We start from the raw sequence: 18,038 nt of genomic DNA, 5'->3' as shown, positions 1-18,038 counted from the left end.
GTCCTTGGTCCCAGCTTGTGCTACAACTTGTAAATACTTGTAATGTAAATGTGTAACAATTAAATGTACGGTTCTATTCCAAGTACATTCCTCTGCCTCCTTCTCATCCTTCTGTTTTGAACGTCCTCGAAAAAGCTTGTTATTTTTAAAAATATTATCTTTTCTTTCACGTAATACCTGCGGCGCCTGCCAGAAATGTTATGGGGAGGACGGGGGAAATGATGGGGACAGGGGAAACAAAGGGGAAAAAACAAAAACACTTACCTTTCCCGCCGCCTCGCTCCTCTTCTAATGGTGTCCCCCCAGCTTTCACTGGGACACAAGCACAGGCTCCCCATGCAGTCCTGGCGCTGCTATAATGCTAAGCCTAGCCGGCCGGCCAACCACACATGCGCACTTAGTGCACTCAATTCCTCCTCCCCTCTCCCAGCTCCTGTGGCCCAGCTCTGCCGCTCCCTGCAACTGCTGGCTCTTAGCCAGGGGGGGCGATGCTCCTCCCCCATTGCGGAGAAGCCACCACTGCTTAATACTCCAACCAATCCACATTCCTCTCCCTTTTCACTGCCCCTCAGGTCCTTCAAGCACCATGCTTGTCATATAACTTCTTTTAACATTATATGCCACCGTGATTGTTGGAAAATCTTCACCCCGACACCAACCCAATTTTACTGACCAAACTACTCCCCTGCATTGTTGCCAAAAAACAAAAGACTCAAGTAACTGGAGGAAAAATGTGCTTGTCCAGGTACAAGAATGTTGCTGTCAACACATTGGCACTATGTTTGTCGAGATGCTTAATGTGAAGTAACTGTAAGTAGGGGAACATTTCTCTTGCATTATTTCGATAATATGATCTGTAAACATCCATAAAGGTTTGAAGAGATTAAAATAAAACCATCTCCATAATTGCATTTATTGCTTGTGAAAAATACATCTTTCATTTTTTGTCTCTACAGAAAAAGAGCAGAGAAGAAACGCACGGAGAGGGCAGTGGGGTGGAAATCATGGAGAACAGACCGTACGTCGACGGCCCCGGGGGCTCCGGGCAGTACACCCACAAAGTGTACCACATTGGAATGCACATCCCCAGCTGGTTCCGGTCCATCCTGCCTAAAGCTGCTCTGAGAGTGGAGGAGGAGTCCTGGAACGCCTACCCTTACACGCGCACAAGGTATTCTTCTGTGGCTCATTATCATGTCATGTGTAGTACAGCTTTGTGTTTTTTAGGTTGAGCATAACAGTGTGCAAGTGCTGCGTTTCCAACGTATTGGTATGTATCTGGGCTTTTAACCACACCCACCGCACACCCATCACTATGACTCGTTCATGGGCTTGCCTTTCAAAAATCCTTTCTTTTCGTTGGCAACTGCTTTACGTTTGTCCCTCCTTAGGGCGGTTTTGTTACCGCCTTGGCCATCGACCCTGTTACATGGATAATTGCACTTTTGCCGATAACTTTGACTGCGAGCGAGCTTCTTTTTCCTTTTGTGTCTCCTTCATGCTCACAGCGGCGCTTTAAATTGGCTTGCTTATGTCAACTGTTTTACTTTTTATTTTCAGTTTGTGTGGTAAGAAAAGTCCAGTTATTAATTTTCAACACAAATAGCTGTAACTCGAGCAAACATGAGACCCATTGCATTGCAAGTGCTTGTTTGTGCTTGGCTGCAAGGGTGTAGCAAGGGTACCATGGGCCATAACACATGCAAGGAAAATGGGCCACCTGATATCTAATTGTTAGTAGAATACAGCCAAAATGGGGCGCATAGGGCCCCTGAGACTGCATTTTATTAATGGTGCACCACTGATAGCTGGGCACCTGCATGTTTGCCTTAAAAGCTTCTTTGTCCGTCTTTCCTGCATGTTTGCTATAAAAGCTTCCTAGTATGTCTATTGTTTTAATTTTTTTAATATAATTTTATTGTGTATATACCTATATATTTATAATTTCCCACTCATTTTAAACTGCTCTGAATGTCTGTAGTTGCAACTTAAATGATGCAATGAGTTTGTTATATTTGCTGCAGTTTCCTAGTTAGTATTTTAAAATATAATTTTATTGTGTACTTATATTTGACTTAATGTTTAGCTGTTCCGAACAGAAGTATATGCGCCTAAAACGATGCAGCGATCTTAATGTATTCGCTGCTGCTTCCTGGTTGGTTTGTTGCTGATGCGCCTCTGTGTTTCCAAAGGCTCCATTTTGAGGCTTAATTCTGTCCATCTGTGTTTCTGCCCCCTTCAAGTGATGTCATTTCCTGTTTGGTCACACCTTTTGCAGTTTGAGCTTAAGATAGCATTTCCTGTTCCATTTGGACAGCTTCCAGGGGGTTGTTAGGAGTACCTTGACCAGGGTCAGCTTTAGCGCTGGTGACACCCTGTGCGACAGTCTTTTTTGCCGCCCCACACCCCATGACCACCTCCTTGGATTTCCTCACTACCACCCAGCAAATGTGCCCTTCATCTCTCCATAGCCCCCGTTCACATACATTCATTTGTTTTAAAGCGCTTGTAAAGGCTGGCTTTACTAAACCACTCAGCAATCCACATAAAATATAGTTCTGTTTTTGCAGCAGGCATATTAACCCTCCACCTACTTTATGGCGAGTCAAAGCTGCCACTAGATAAAACTCTCATCTTTCTCCCTAGCAGGAACATTAATCACCAGAGGTATCTTGACATTTTAATTGCTTCCTGAAGGCTGGACACATAAGGAACTTTTCAGTAGGTGATTTTATTTTGCAAGTTTCATAAGTTATTGGTAAACACAGTGCCCCCATGAGGTCAGCGCCCCCCTATCCAGGTCAGCACCCGGTGCGGTCGCACAGCCCTAAAGCCGACCCTGCCTTCATCTATGTTTAGGCCAGCAGTGACAGGGCAGAAATGACATCTAAACTAAATAAAAAGAGTCTGAAGATAAGTTTATTAAGATACGGAAGTGATTTCATATTGATTTATGTATCATGCACCCACGCATTGAAGGGTGGGACGCCTTCTACAAGGGTCATGCTGATTAACTGTATCATTCGTAATGGAGACGTTGACATGGCTCTTGTGTGAACAGCTTCATATTCATTGCGAGGGCATTATGATGCTAACTGGGGTCCGCCGTATTATGACCACAGACGATATTTCCGCCAGAAGAATAGCGGAAATCTGGCTGTGGCCATGCCGGCAGGTGGCGGTAGGGTGGCACTACTGCCACCAGCAGCGCCACGCCAGTAGACCGCTGCCAGCCGTATTATGACCCATAATACGGCCTGGCAGTGTTCTGCTGGCGGGCGCTGCTGGTGGCAGCAGCGCCCCATCCCGTCTCCTGCCAGAGGACCCCCTGAACACAGGTAAGTCGGGTCTCCGAGAGGGGAGGGGTGGGGTGTGTTGTGTATGTGTGAGTGGGGGTGTGTGAATGTTTGTGTGTGCCTGGATGCAGGTGTGTGTCACTTGTTGAATGCGTGTGTGCATGCATGGAGGTGTGAGTGCGTGTATGTTGTGTTATGTGAATGCTTGTCTGCGTGTATGTATGAAAGTATGTGCGGATATGTGTGTGAATGAATGTATGCATGCATGGATGCATGTGGGAATGGGTGTGTGTGTGTGTGAAGGGGGCGTGAATGTAGGGGAGGGTGGGGTGCTTTGGAGAGGTGGAGGGTGGGGAGGCTAACTGGAGAGGGAGGGGGGGAGACCCCTATCAGTGACAGGGAAGGAATTCTCTGTCACTGATAGTGCCTACCGCCATTGTTTTCGTGGCGTTAAGGAAGCCACGAAAACCATGGCGGTAGGTGGGGTCATAATCCTGCGGGCGGTACAGTGACTGCCGCCGGGCTGGAGATGGATATCATATCATATAAAAGCAGTTCTATGGTTCACGAAGGGTAATGTCATGCAGATGCTCTTGCTATTTTGATGTTGTTTTACGGCTTCATACAGAAATTGACCAGACTTTTATAAGGCCCACTTTGCAAACTTTTTCCTGTGAGCACGTAGAGGCTTATGTTTTCTCAACACTCCATTAAAACATGCTTTGCAAAAACATTCCGTCCCTGATCTGCATTTTCACGTGCATCTTCCCTTGAAAGGACATGACCTAAGATTAGACTTAATAGAACAGAAATAGAAAACCGAGGCCAGGCGGAACAGAACACACGGAAACTCCATCATGACATATAGGGCATAGGAGTTGCATCCAGAAACAATCAGATAGCAGGTTAATAAACATATAAGCAGTTATCCTTAAATTGGAACTCATATAAACCACGTTTTTTTATCTTGATTTCAATTTTGTACTTTTGTTAAGCACAGGATAAACCAGTCCAGACTCCCTAGTGCTCTACGAGGTCGCTCTGCATATGGATCGATTCCATTATTTAATAATCCCTTATCAGAGACCAGGGGAAATTTACCCAACTGGTGACATCTGAGAACATTTCATTTCAGTCAGTGCAAGCAATCACATTTAAAGCTATCTACAAGAGCTTCCTGGAACATAGCACCTGTGTTACTTTATATTTGATGTGGGAGGCCATTCCTTAAGAGAAAATGTAATATACTGTTTTATTGATATTTTGTTCATTTTTTAGTAAAAAACAAAAACTTTATATGTAAGGATATTTGCAATAAGGTACTGTATTGAAGGGTAGATTTATATAGCTCTTGCTATCGCGGATGAGGTGCGGAGGCGCTTTGGAGACAGCTAGTACAGTATTTCATGGAGCTCAGGGTTAGCTTGGATAAGAATGATTCTAGTGTATCTCTGGTTAGATTGACACATTATAATAAGCCCTTTATAGTTTTGATTGAACTCATAATTCCAGGTGGGTGATTTAGAACTGAACCTGTCACCTTACAGTAGTTTCCGACCCCTTATATTTGATTGACGGTGCAATATACTATTTATGCACTATGGTATGTAACACAATATTGTGTATCATTATGAGTTTATATTCTTGGGAATCATACAAAGGCATCACAGACCCTGGCCTTTTTGGAAAAACATTTTTTGCAAGAAGCAAAGAAGGTTATTCTAGCAAAGCAGTACATCCACTACTCAAATAGATCTATTGAACTTGTCTGGTAAGGCATTATAACCGAAACACAAATGGAGTCTACGTGCAGTATTATTCTAGGGGTGGATATAGCTCATCCTTGGTAACCTATGGAAAGCTTCAGGTTTCAGTGCTTTACCATCGACAGTGTATCTCAATGACAATAGGTGCCGGACACAAAATTACAAATCTTTCAAGGGTACTATGGTACACCTGCCCTTTGTCATAGTTTCTCAGTTATTCTGTGTCCAAGTGTCCCAAGTTAGTGAGACTCACTAAATGTAAAAAATGTCAGACACAAAATCAGACCACCCAAATGAGAACTGGCATTGCCAGCCCACAAGTAATTGAGGTTTCTGTAGAGTAAAAGATAGTGATCCCAAATTCAAACTTCTAGTATGTATTTACCAGGGTAACAGTGGCACAGGACACCGTTCAGAGAGACCACTTATAATTCTTTCAAGTCCAAAATATCAGTGTTCCATTGGGGGATGTACTGGTGCTGGGATAGGATTAGCATTCAACGTAGGCTCCTCGAAGTACCAAATTTTAAGGATTGCCTCTCCTATGATGGTGGTCAGTATTTTTCTTTGTCGAAGACATTCAAAAATCTATGGACACCATTGGACCCCCTGAAACTCGAAGAACACTGTTCTAATTTCTACTGCACAGTTTTACTGCAACATATCCAGAACCCTATTTTTAGATAGCTTGCTCCATTGGTTCCGGAATCAACAATCAACTTCAGCCAATAAGCCCCACTCCAAGGACCTAAACGGGAAAGTAACATCATGTGTCCTTTTAGTGCAGGGGGAAGGGTAATACCTGGTTCCACTCAGTAAAGTGGGTCATGGTGCAGAGCAGGATGTCCAACAGGCATAGTTCTTTGATGGTTGAAGCACGTCCTTGACCTCGAGGTGATGGAGTCGGTCACAGTTGTTAGAACAGCCTGGTTGCCATGCAGGTCTTTATGGCTCCCAGGCAGGCTCTTCCACTTGAGTTGTCCATCATGCAAGCTTTAGTTTAGCAGGGCATATCTCTTGTCCTCTTGGTCTGGGAAGTTCTACTCCATCAGGGGAACCAATGGAGGAGCCGAGAGGAAGCATCACGGAGAGCACGAAGGTGGTGATTTGAGCAGAAAGAAGTACACCAGGAAATGGGGAAAAATCACATGCCTACCAATGTGGTGCAGAAGGAAAAAGAAAAGGTACCCTGAACATTAGAAATGGAAGGATAGAAGTCATCTAATCAAAAGAATGGTAAAAAAAAACTAAGCAAATGCAAGAAGTCAAAGAAAAGTCATTGACTCGGAAGCAAGCAAATGAGATTGCCAAGAGAACTAACCAATGGGAAGCAATGGGCTGCCTCAAAGTGCACTATAAGTAATGTTAGTGAGTGCGACCATAAAAAGTCATATTTCTACCAAAAGCAGAGCAGGACACATCTTCCTCAACGAAGGGGAGGAAGGAAACCAATATGATCAAAAGGAGTGTGGATTAGAGAACACATTATTGACTTCCTGAGTGGGTCCTCTCCTATTTCCAGACAGCGTACAGCTCAGCACAAAAGTGAAATGACCCAGGTGTCCACCAGGATGTACTCTGAGTACCTTTCATTTGAGCATCCCAAGCAGGTGTGAGTTGTAACTGAGCAGGTCTGTGGACTGAGCTGCCCAAAGAAAGTCTTTGTGCTAATGCTAAGTCCTTTGTTCTAGGGAAGGGCCTAGGGCTGCATATGGTTTACACCACAAGCCAAAAAGGGTTAAACTACCCTAAGTTTCAAACACACATCCCTAAGGGCTGCTCCAAGCGGCAGAAAAGACAGAGGCCCTCATTACGAGTCTGGCGCTCACTACACAGCCAGACTGCTGGATGGAGTTTGGATTGCCGCCAATGCGGCGGTCCAAGTGCCATATTTCAACCCTGGTGTTCGGGCCACCAGGGGACCGCTAGCTCCGCCAGGATCAGAGATCCCTGCAGTCTGCCGGTAGGTGGCGGTCCTAATCCACCAGGGCGGCGCTGCAAGTGGATTACGACCTCATTCCCGTCAGTAGCACTGCCATGAAAAGGCTGGCGGAGAACAGTGAAGGGGCCCCCTGCTTTGCAGACAATGAACATTGCGAGAGTGCTGGTGCTACAGCATTGCCGCCGGCTCAATTACAAGCTGGACACAATGCTTTAGGCTGTTTCCTGCTAGCTGACCTAGCGGGAAACTCTTAATGGGCCTGTCGAGGAGATAGCCAGTATGGCGGCAACCTCCCCGCCGGAAGTTCGGCGGATGGTTTACTCATGATCAGGCCCAGAATGTCTGTTGTAGGGAATGGAAATCTTCATGTAGTATATCCTCTTAGAGAGCACCAGCTATAGTGACAAGATTTTAAAGAGAGGACTAGTGGACACCCCTAGTGGACGTACAGGTTTACAGACCTGTGCCTATGTATTGTATCTAACTGCTGGCAACCTCCAGTCTCTACATAGCACAAGATGGCACCATAACTTAAACACATGGCCCACTGAACACACTAACAAGATTGTGAAACCCTCATCCCGGTACCAACCACTGAAATATTTCCTAACCAGCAGAAAACACACTGGAGACTGAGGCAAAGAGGCCAGGAATTGGGTCCTGCTCAGAGTGTGGTGGTGGTATCTTTGAGTTATTTGTTATGAGTGGGATGTGGTTGATGGTAAAGCCATCTCTTGATAGTCTGTCCATGGCTTGGAAGCATGTCTGTGCATCTGATATGGACAAGAAAGGAGTTAAATGCTTTTGCCCACTATGGGCAAGACCTGCCAATCTGCTGAAGTTTGTTTGGGTGGACGTTAATGATGGTGAAGTCATCGGGTCTTTGGTTTTGGCTGGGAGTGTGGATGTTTAATTATTTTGGATGTAAACTAAGCAAGTTGATTTTATTGTCCAAAGTGGAGATACAGAATCCCATTCTGGGTACCTTGTGTTATTGCAGGGGAACTGGTAAAAACACTTACTAGTAAAGTAAGTCGGAACAATCCTCCTTGTACCTCATTGGTCCATGAGGGCTAGAGACTTGTTTTCGGGATACATACAAACTATGTTAATGATTCCCGTTTTGATTGATTGTATGTAATTTTACCCCTAAAAGTCTGGCACATCTCTGGCCCTTGTGGACCAACATTAAACAACTAAGAGGCAAGGCATCCCTTGAAAAATAAAGGAAGGAGCAATTACTTATTTGAAGGGACTAACCCTAACATGAAATATCATTGAGGCTTTGGAAAACTGATTTTCTGTCCCATGCATCTAGATCATCTGAAAAACGATGTCAATTTGATGGAATTAGTTATAAGGTAAATCATGACCAGTCCTGGCCATCCAAATCTGACAGAAATCAAATTCCCTGAATTCTGGGATGATGTGAGATTTATCAGACTAAGACTTTTTTTGTGGATTGAATTTGAAATAGTTTGACCCTTAAATTTGTCTTAAAGGGTTTTTGCAAGTTAAGGCATTGAGGATGTCAATGATACTGATACAGGGGCCGCCTACTCTCCACACTTTACATGGCTGTATGTGATGCCCAACCAAAGTAAGGTCTGTGAATACAGGAAAAATGGGACAGAGACTGTGGTACCCCCAGTTATTGGCAGAGAATGAAATGCAACATTACTGTATGTCCAGAAGGTATACAGCAACCCTTCTTAGGCTGACACACTTTAGGTACCTATAGAGAAGAGTACTCTTGGGTCTTTAAGCTCGCCCATGGTGGAAGTGCACACAGTTCGCCTAATGGCTCTGGAAGTAAGCCGAATAGTGGTTCATTGGAAACACAAAAAGGGGCTGAGGTTTGAAAGGTGCAGAAATAATATGAATGAGTGGGTGATAAAAAAATAACTTTGCATGACTGCTGTACGAACAGTTCCCAAGATGGGAGATGACTTCGTTAAATGGAAGGTCCTGCGTAAAGGCCTGGACCTGATAAAAAATGATAGTGCTGCTAGTTGAGGGTCCTAGCTCCATAACAATGCATGACTGTGAAGACGATATGTAATAAGTCTGATGTACTGACTATATATTCACTTAAAAAAACAAAGGTTACAGGAACGTTATGGTTAGGCTCACATTTTAAACGTACAAAACCATAGAACTTCACCAGTTATAGTTAGAGTTACCTCAAGTAACTACAACTTTTGCTCTAAGGTAACTATAACTCGCGCCCCCGCCATGCACAGTTTTTTCATCAATAATTTTACTGCAGATATTACATTTATATTATCAATGATGTAATTAAGTCATGTCATGTCATGAGTGCTGTAATTTGTGGGGCAATTAGCAGTGCATGGTGAGGGTGTGAGTTATAGTTACTTGAGGTAACTGGTGAAGTTTTATGGCTTTGTACGTTTAAAATGTGAGGCTAACTATAATGTCCCTGTAAACTTTGTTTTTTAAAGTGAATGTATATATATATATATATATATATATATATATATATATCTGCTGCTGAGAAGGCAAATTTTGAGGATGACCTACCTCGAGTCACCTAAAACGGAATAATATATGATGTTCTGCGATATACAGAATTTAATTTGAGGTGGTTCAACCTCTAACTGTCTTGCTTTACAAGACACCCATCACATCTCTCTCATCTTTCCTAGAGGTTCAACTGGTCCCACAAACCTTTAAAAATAAATTGTTGTCCCAGGACTAATCATTGCGATAACCCTCATCTGGCATTTCAAACTAATGATTTCCTTTCACTCAGTGTCTTCTTTCTTTTATAGATACACGTGTCCTTTTGTAGAGAAATTCTCTATTGACATTGAAACATTTTATAAGCCTGACTCAGGAGACCATGTCAATGTCTTCAACCTTTCTCCCGCCGAAAAGAGACAGACGACTCTCGGTGAGTACCGTGTTATCGCTGTTGTGCATTTTTCCTTAGGATATGCCTGTCATCTCAGAAAGAGCATCTCTGTTTGTCTAAATGTTACCAGGTGGCATTTGATCAATAACCCCAGCTGAGCTTGAGCAGTTAATCTTTTGACTCAACCCTCATAGATTCTCACGCAGAACTGAGACTGCGAAGCCTTACATGGAGCTGCCCGGTGGAAACAGGAACTTTGCACTGTGCCGTACCGGTGGGTACCAGTGCCTAATTTGTAAAACTAACATTAACAACAACAATAATAATAATCATTGTCATCATTATCTTCATCATCATCACATATGTGCAGAGTCCCAAAGTTTTTCTTAGGAGTCTGCCATCAGCGCTGCAGAAAGCTGGGGTTGATGGATACCAAGGGTTCGTAGTCTTGATTCTCACCTCATGTTTCTCTCTTCCCCTACCCTATACTATTTATCTCAATCTTGCAGGTTCTTTTTAATGCCTACTTTCCTCCCTTGTCACTGTTTTCATATCATTTGCTTCCCTCTTCTAGCTCCATTTTCTGCCTTTCTATATCTTGCTGTTGGAAATCTAGTGTTGGTGCCCAGCACCTGCTAGCCCTGCCCAAAAATTAGTCACTGGTGGGTACTTATTTTATGTTTACTTTAATGTATGCCCATTGGAATGGTCTAGAATTTCCACCTTTTGGTCTAAAGGACCCACACATTTTACAGGAACTGTATGCTTTATTTAGCCTTCAATTCACACCATGTTCGGTTCCCAAAAGGGGCCGGAGTAACCCCCCTTGCGGGGTTGAAGGCAGACGGGATCACCCCCACATTCGATGGGATTGTGGGAAGGGCTTTGTCTACTGAAAACAATGCTTACACTTAGGAAGGAAAAGCATGTATTTGCACAGAGGGAATAGGAACTCACACGACAGTCCCAGAAGGACACCTTGAAAACTGTCCCTGGTGCAGCTTCCCACACGTAATTATGGGAATGTTTCTGAATTCCAAAAAGCAGTAAATCTGCACTTCACTTAGACTTACACCTGCAGGTGCAGATTCACTACTTTTTTCCTCAGTGCTGGAAAAAATAGTGCAAACCCTTGAATGAGACTTAAGTGTCCACACAGTGTTTAAAGTGACTCGCGCATTTTGTTTCGTTACGCGTGGAGCCACATTTTAATTGCAGCTGACCTCCACCGGCAAAGCATTGACGCAGGGGAGCTCAAAAAATTAAATGGTACCGTCAGCAGCAATACATTCATGTTTAGCTAAGCTCTGATTTCATAATTCAACATTTACAATTTACCCTCCAATGAATGATGAATTTCCACTTCCTTGCTACTGCACCACGACGTAAGAGGGCTCTTTCCAGATCCCACTTCATTCATTAATATTGAATCAAGCCTGTCAAAGCAGTTCTTGATTTTCAGGATCTTCCTGTGTGGCAATGGATTCAACTGTGTTTTGAGGATCATCCACCTCTAGGGCACTTCTTTTTAGGGGGGGACACAGACACATACACAAAAACACACTTTATGTCCCATGGGGCTGCAGACTGACCAAGACAGATCACTTGAAAGGAGAGATTCTGAGGTGCATGGTGGATGGAGGTGGTTTAGAATAAGGCATGGAGATGGGGAGTGGAGATTAGGCACCCAGATCACATGGGAGGCGTATGTGTCCCAAATGTAATCTATTCCTAGAGACTAAACAAGGTATTTTACATTAAAAGGATCCTGACCTTTGTGATCTGCACATGAATATATTCAACTATAGATAAACAAATATATACCATGTGGAGAAGCCTGGCCATTCTTGTCTGCATCTGAATCTAGACATATATATAAATATACATTGGAAGGCTCTCAAAGGATTAGGTTTTTATTTTTTTTGTATTTATGTTGATCAATGTATTTTTGTGTGCTTTTATGGCGCTTTCGCTGATTAAAGAAGTATGACTGACTATTTACATATACAAATATGATGAGACCCATTCAGAAAAACATTTGAGTACATGAAGTAGTATGTCAAAAATACTTACTCCGTACTTTTACATGCCTGATTGAACCAAGCCCAACATGTCCAACTTCCTACTTGTAAAACTACAAAGAGGGCATGGTCGTTTTTATCTATACAAACTGATGTGACTATTCCCGGAATATTCCCATTTTCAATATTTATTTTGGGGCAAATTCACAAAGGCTTGTGAGAGTACCTAATAGAGTAATAGACAAATGCTACTTTCAATACTCCAAAATGTCTTTGGGAATAGGCCCCATTATTTTGAGAGAGGCCTATCAATCCTTATCTGCATCTTAACATAGATATAGATATACAGAGAGATATATAAATATATTATATTAGGAACAGTGTGGTCGCCCTTGTATGTGTCTTTATATAGTATTGAAATATCTTTAGGTATTCAATATATGATGTTAAGAGGAGCCTGTCTGACCTGTCTGTGTATATATATATATATATATATATATATATATATATATATTTAGATCTGTCTAGATAGACAAACATGAAAATAAGAAGAGCCTGGCCATCCTTCTCTGCATCCGGTTTAGATGTATTTACATATATTTAGATGTACAACCATATGATATTATGAGACGCCTGTCCGTTCTAGTATTTGTCTGGATATAGATGTATTTAGATATATCTAAATACACAAACATATCATACTGCGAGGAGCCTGGTCCTTCTTGTCTGCTTCTGAACATAGATAAGTATATATATATTTATGCATAAACAAATCTATCATATTAGGAGGAGCCTGGCTGTTCGGTGTCTGCATCCTTTGGTGTTTGTGGTTTCGAGTGATATTTTTGTTCTGGCACGTCCCTCTGGGCGGGTCATGTGCCTGTTGTGCGGCTTACTAAGTACTCCTTGCATCCTGTATCCTTTAAATCCTCAGTACTTGAGTGTATTCCCACCCAGAGCAGGGTCACATGAGAAGAACCTTTCTCCACAAAGGACATGATGAGAGGCAGCCAAGGGATAATCGTATCCTTTCCTTTACATCCCATAGAGAAAGTGACAATCTGAAACTTGTGTGATGGCTGATGTAGTAAAAAGAGCGTTAAACATTGATTATTAACAGGGAAATTGTAAAGTTTTTATTTTTGTGATCAAGATAATTAATGCAAAGGAAGAATTTATTTTACCCCTAAGTCTAGGTGAGCAATGTTTTTTAATTTTAAATCATGTTTATTAGCCACTGTCCCTCAATAAATTACTCACAAGGCAACTAGAGACTCCTAATTCAAATGTCTCATCCCAGCAATGTCAATAACATTAGAAACAAATCCATCCACTCTGCCATAATTCAGTAGTGAGTGGGTCTGTTTAGCTTGTAGCTCTGAGGCATAGGTTACATTCTGGAGTGTGGACATGGGTTCTGTTCAATTTTACCACCTCAAATAACAAAGAACTAACACTGCAGGTAAGACACTCCATCTGAATTACCAACACTGAGACGGCCAATAACAGAATTTCCCACGGATACTGCACAGTCACCGTCTACTACCTCAGTACCCAAAAGAAATGCCTTAGAAATCTTACACTCGCTTTATTTTCTTATCTGAGACCATTGCATGGTGCTGGATGGGACCTCCAACAATTTGGGCAATTTAATGAGGGTGGTAGACACCCCGCGCTATCCCTCCAGTAGATGAGGTCCATTTAAGAAGTAATCCTGGCTTTAGAACATCGACAAAAATGCTGAAAGTAAACAGTGTATTAAACAAAAATACTGCACACTGCCTGCAACACAGTAGCATTTTTCTCAGGAGGGTATTTGAGGCGTCATGGTATTTGAACCACTGAACCCAGGTTAGGTTGTAATGCTGGAGCTGCAAATTGTGGAACCAAAGATATGGTTTATATTCCCCGCCCCCTCAACTGGTCAAATCACATTTTAACATATTCCTCTGCTCAGTTATATTAGAAAAGCTGGAAGTATTTAAAGAGACTAAACACTCGTAGTAAGTGTTGCAATAAAAAAACTGAACTCGACCCCAAAACGTTTTTGAATATTACCCCTTTGGGACCCATAGCAAACTCACTATGATGTGGGAAGGTAGGAAAGTTTTAAGTTCTGGAATCAAGCAGTCCTGGGTTGGAGTCCTGGTCCTCCTATTTTATTTGATTTGGGGCAGATCAGTTTTTGCTAGGCCTTTGGCCCCTTATCTTATCTACCATTAAGTGAGAAATACTCGTTAAATACTCGTTAAAGTAAATGAGCACCAAAGATATTTTTCCAGGTCAGGCTTCCAGTGTGATTGTTATTCATGCATAATTAGGATATAGGAGCTGTTTTGAAAATAAGTGATAAGTCTACAATTAATTGCCATCTTAACCACTCCAGATCTGAATATTGAAACACAGTTTAGTCCTGTCTGAAGCTAACATTATGACTAGAAACGTTGAACATATTCCTTAGTATTTGAAAACAGATTCCTGAAATTACACAGTTATAGCTTCTTGTTTGCTGATTGTTAAAATCGTCAACATCTTCTGTGCACCAAAATATACCCTAGATTTTGGGTCATATGAGGAACTTATCATCCTATCCTATTTCTAATCACTAATAACTAAAGGGCATTTTCCTTTATTAGAAGAAATGCCCCAGCCCCCCTAGAAGGTGGCATGCTTCATCCTAGGGCTCCTCGGCCCATTGTTCGAGGTGTGTATCGATGTGGGTTACTACCCTTATTGCAGGAGAGCTCTTCGTGTCCTCGGGGGTATCTGCGGATAAAGAGGTGTCCTATAACTGGGAAATAGGAAAGAAACAACCTAGTGACAAACCTAAAGACTTTACTCCCTTTTCCAGTGTGTAGGGCTAAAACTACAGGGGAATAATTTGAATCTGGTGGGAAGTCACATTGTGCCTGCCCAAAACCTACTCCTAGTTGGGTCAACGTCCCGGGCCTGGGCCCTATCAGTGTATTTAGTGTTTTGACTGATAATTTTCAAATAAGACAGAGGACTACTAGACATGATACATCCAAGGATAGGGTCAAAAAGTCCACCATTTCGAGGAAAACCTATGGGTAAATGTTCTTCTGTACCTGGAAGTCTGAGAGAATACTGAATCGGAGATTTTGCTATTTGTGCTCTTTATCTTTGTCCGTTGATTCTTGTGTCAGCTCTTTGCTTACCGCTGGTTGCCTTTCCTCTCAAACCTATTTGCTTCAATCAAATTCATTAATTTCTTTGCTGTACTTGTTTTTGTCCCTTCCCTGGAGCTTAGATTCATTACCATCCATTTGATTGGATGGCTTGTATCCTTCCCCTTTTTACATTGAGGGAACTACTTTTATTCCCCCCCCCCCCAACACTTCCTGGAAGTGCCTATATTTTCTTGCTCTCACCCCTTTTTCCCTATGCTCTGTTTCCCCTAGTGCTACTTGTGTTGCTCTCCTACCTTCAGCCCAATTATTGCTTCTCCATCTTTCGCCATCCTACTCAATCTTGGTTTTATCATCTCCGTACCTGCCTCCTCCTTCGCTGCCCTGCTCCTTCCTGCTCACCACCGCTTGCCAGCACCATTGACATCCTCTTCCAAAATCCCTTTTCGGCTCCTCCGTTGTTGCTCCACACCTCGGTGCCCTGTTTTTTTTTCCTCATATTTTTTAACTAATTAGGAGGGCGCGGGAGCTGCAATTTGCTATTGGAGTGCTTTTTTTCCTTAATGCACATTTGTGCACCTTTTATTATTGTTTTGTTTAATTTACCATTCCAAGATGGCCGTCTGTCATCTTGGTCTGATGGATTAAGAAAAGTAAAACATGCTATTTTGTTTAGACATGTGTTATGTGGTCTTCTGTTATTTTTCCTGCACACACACTATTTTCATATTCATTCCTTGTAAAACGTAATAAAACAATGATTCTTACACAGTCAGTCAGTCATCCCTAACGTTGTCTAATAAGACTGCCGATGTTCATTTTCTATGCATTTCTGAATTCCTATAAGAACTTGGATTGCGAAACATAAGTTAATTCAAGTTGAGTGTCTGAAACAGGTCATGCTTTGCAAAATACGGATGAGTTTTTAACTGTTTTGATGCTGGCACCCAAAAGCGCTAATTTTCTAGTGTGCATCCTTTTTTAATAGAGACAGCACATCTGATGAAGAATTGTCCTCGTGTGAACTCATCACTGTTTCTAAAGCTTTTCAAGAGAGTTGTGTGATTAGGAACATCAGGGTTTCTGGTGTGGGGTCTAAAGGAGTGGCTGGTAAGATGGTGCATCTGATGAAATGGACACTCTAAGACCTACTTCTCCCTTGACCTTCCAAGGAAGGGAAATCTTAGCCCGAGGAGGGCCTTCCAGGTCTGATGTGATGGTGCGTACGTGCACCCTGCCTCATTACGTGTAGAGCACTCGCGGAGTGAGCCCGATTCACAAAGCTGTTTGCCACCAAAAATTAGCTTACACTCGACAATAGTTTAAAGCAAGTTTTACAATTTACAAAAGTTGGTTTGAGACTCATAAAAAGATTTAATCAAACTAATATTTTCCTTTGGGTAAACCTACTGACAGAAACTAAATAAATAAAGCTTCACCTTTCTCCATCAGTTTCCAGTAACAGTACAACAAGCCAGGGCGGTCAGATACGGATACAAACACTTCTCTCTAGTGGCAGCCAAACTGTGGAACTCTCTTCCTCCAGCTGTCATCGATCAGGCCTACTTTAATCAAATTCAGGAAAGAAATCAAAACCTGGCTTTTTAACCAGTAACTTCTATTTCCCTATTTCTAAGGCTTGTTATATAACTTATGTTACCTGCTAAGCGCCAAGAAGCTTAGAGTGAGTGCTCTCTACAAATAAACATAAGGCGGATTTACAACTCCTTATCGGGACAACAAATGATGGTGCATTTATAATGTAGTTAAAGTTGAGGCAATAAATGTCAAATTTGGTGCTCTACAAGCTTACATTTCCACTTACACGTAGTAGAATGAAACATTCCACAAGATTGTTCACTGTCTTGCAAATTTTTACTGGAAGTTAACACACAAGTGTCTCTCAACTAACCAACAATAATTCATCTAGTTGCCCCACCGCCAACCTTCAAGTAATTTCTTCAAGGCTTCCTCCTTATCTTCTCTGCTCTTTACAAAAAGCACAGATTTTGCTAGTGGTTTTGAGACTGAAGCAACTCACAGCTGGCTCAGACAGATACCACAGAAGAAGAGCACTGTACATGATGAAAGAATAGAGCACTGAAATCACATAGAAACATCTGGACGGTTATCTATGGTACCAGCTATGCAGACAAAAGGGGTATATCTTCCTATGGTGGAACAGGCTGGGCCCAAACTCACTGCTACAATGACTGGATAATGTTTATGGCAATAAGCTGATTCACAAGAAATGACCTACACTCACCATGGTTCCTTAGCTGATTCACAAAAAATATCCCCCGCCCACCCCTGCTTCGCTAGAAGTCGGTTTTCCTGGGCTTAGGACCCTGAAGACTGCTTTTAGCCATCCAGGGGGGCATTTCTTGTGATCCACCTATGAAACCAAACGTCATCCATCCTCTTCCCCACCTCCACACATGAGAACCAGTTTACCAAATGCAAGAGTAGGTGGGTGATTGCAAGCTGCGATTTGGCTAAGAAGACATCCACTTGTTTGTCCACTAAAGGGTAAAACAACAGCCCTGCGCCGCGAGAATAAACCCACAGGAACAACACAAGCTCATCATCCCAGGCAGAAGCTTTATTTAAGAACAGAAACATACAAAAATAGATCAAGAGCGATAACAGCATTAGTTTGACGCAAGGTTCAAATATCAGGCCAAGCCAAGGGCAGCATCTGGTGAGAGTGGAGAAACCTGGTGAGAGCCTGTGTGACCTCCATAGAGTATTGTCTTCAAAAATACAGTTCATCCCAAAATGCTGACACGCGGAGACTGGGGGAGATCTCACTCCTGGTCATGAACCTGTTTGCAATCACTCCGAAAGATGCAGCTGCCTTGGTAACCTATGGAGAGGTTCTGCATACAATGAGATCTCCCACCTTGGAGTTCATCTCTCAGTGCTTAGAGTTCTCGATAGAATGAATCAAAGCAGGATTTATTTCCCGTGAAGGAAATTTCCCTGTTTT

General features: G+C 42.4%; 1 protein-coding gene across 8 annotated transcripts in view; it reads left to right on the top strand.

Annotated features, from left to right (window-relative positions):
• Window positions 1-18,038, top strand: part of PITPNM2 (phosphatidylinositol transfer protein membrane associated 2) — an 832,934-nt gene that overhangs the window by 481,133 nt on the left and 333,763 nt on the right. For all 8 annotated transcript variants that reach the window (XM_069214977.1, XM_069214974.1, XM_069214975.1 and 5 more), the window contains exons 4-5: window positions 957-1,171; window positions 9,797-9,918. In XM_069214977.1, coding sequence (XP_069071078.1) covers window positions 957-1,171; window positions 9,797-9,918 — 337 coding nt within the window. The remainder of the gene's footprint in view (window positions 1-956; window positions 1,172-9,796; window positions 9,919-18,038) is intronic.

Source organism: Pleurodeles waltl, chromosome 11 (genome assembly GCF_031143425.1).
Source record: "Pleurodeles waltl isolate 20211129_DDA chromosome 11, aPleWal1.hap1.20221129, whole genome shotgun sequence".
Classification (NCBI taxonomy): domain Eukaryota; kingdom Metazoa; phylum Chordata; class Amphibia; order Caudata; family Salamandridae; genus Pleurodeles; species Pleurodeles waltl.
The sequence above is the reverse complement of the archived record's forward strand: the minus strand, read 5'-3'. Positions and strand labels throughout refer to the sequence as shown.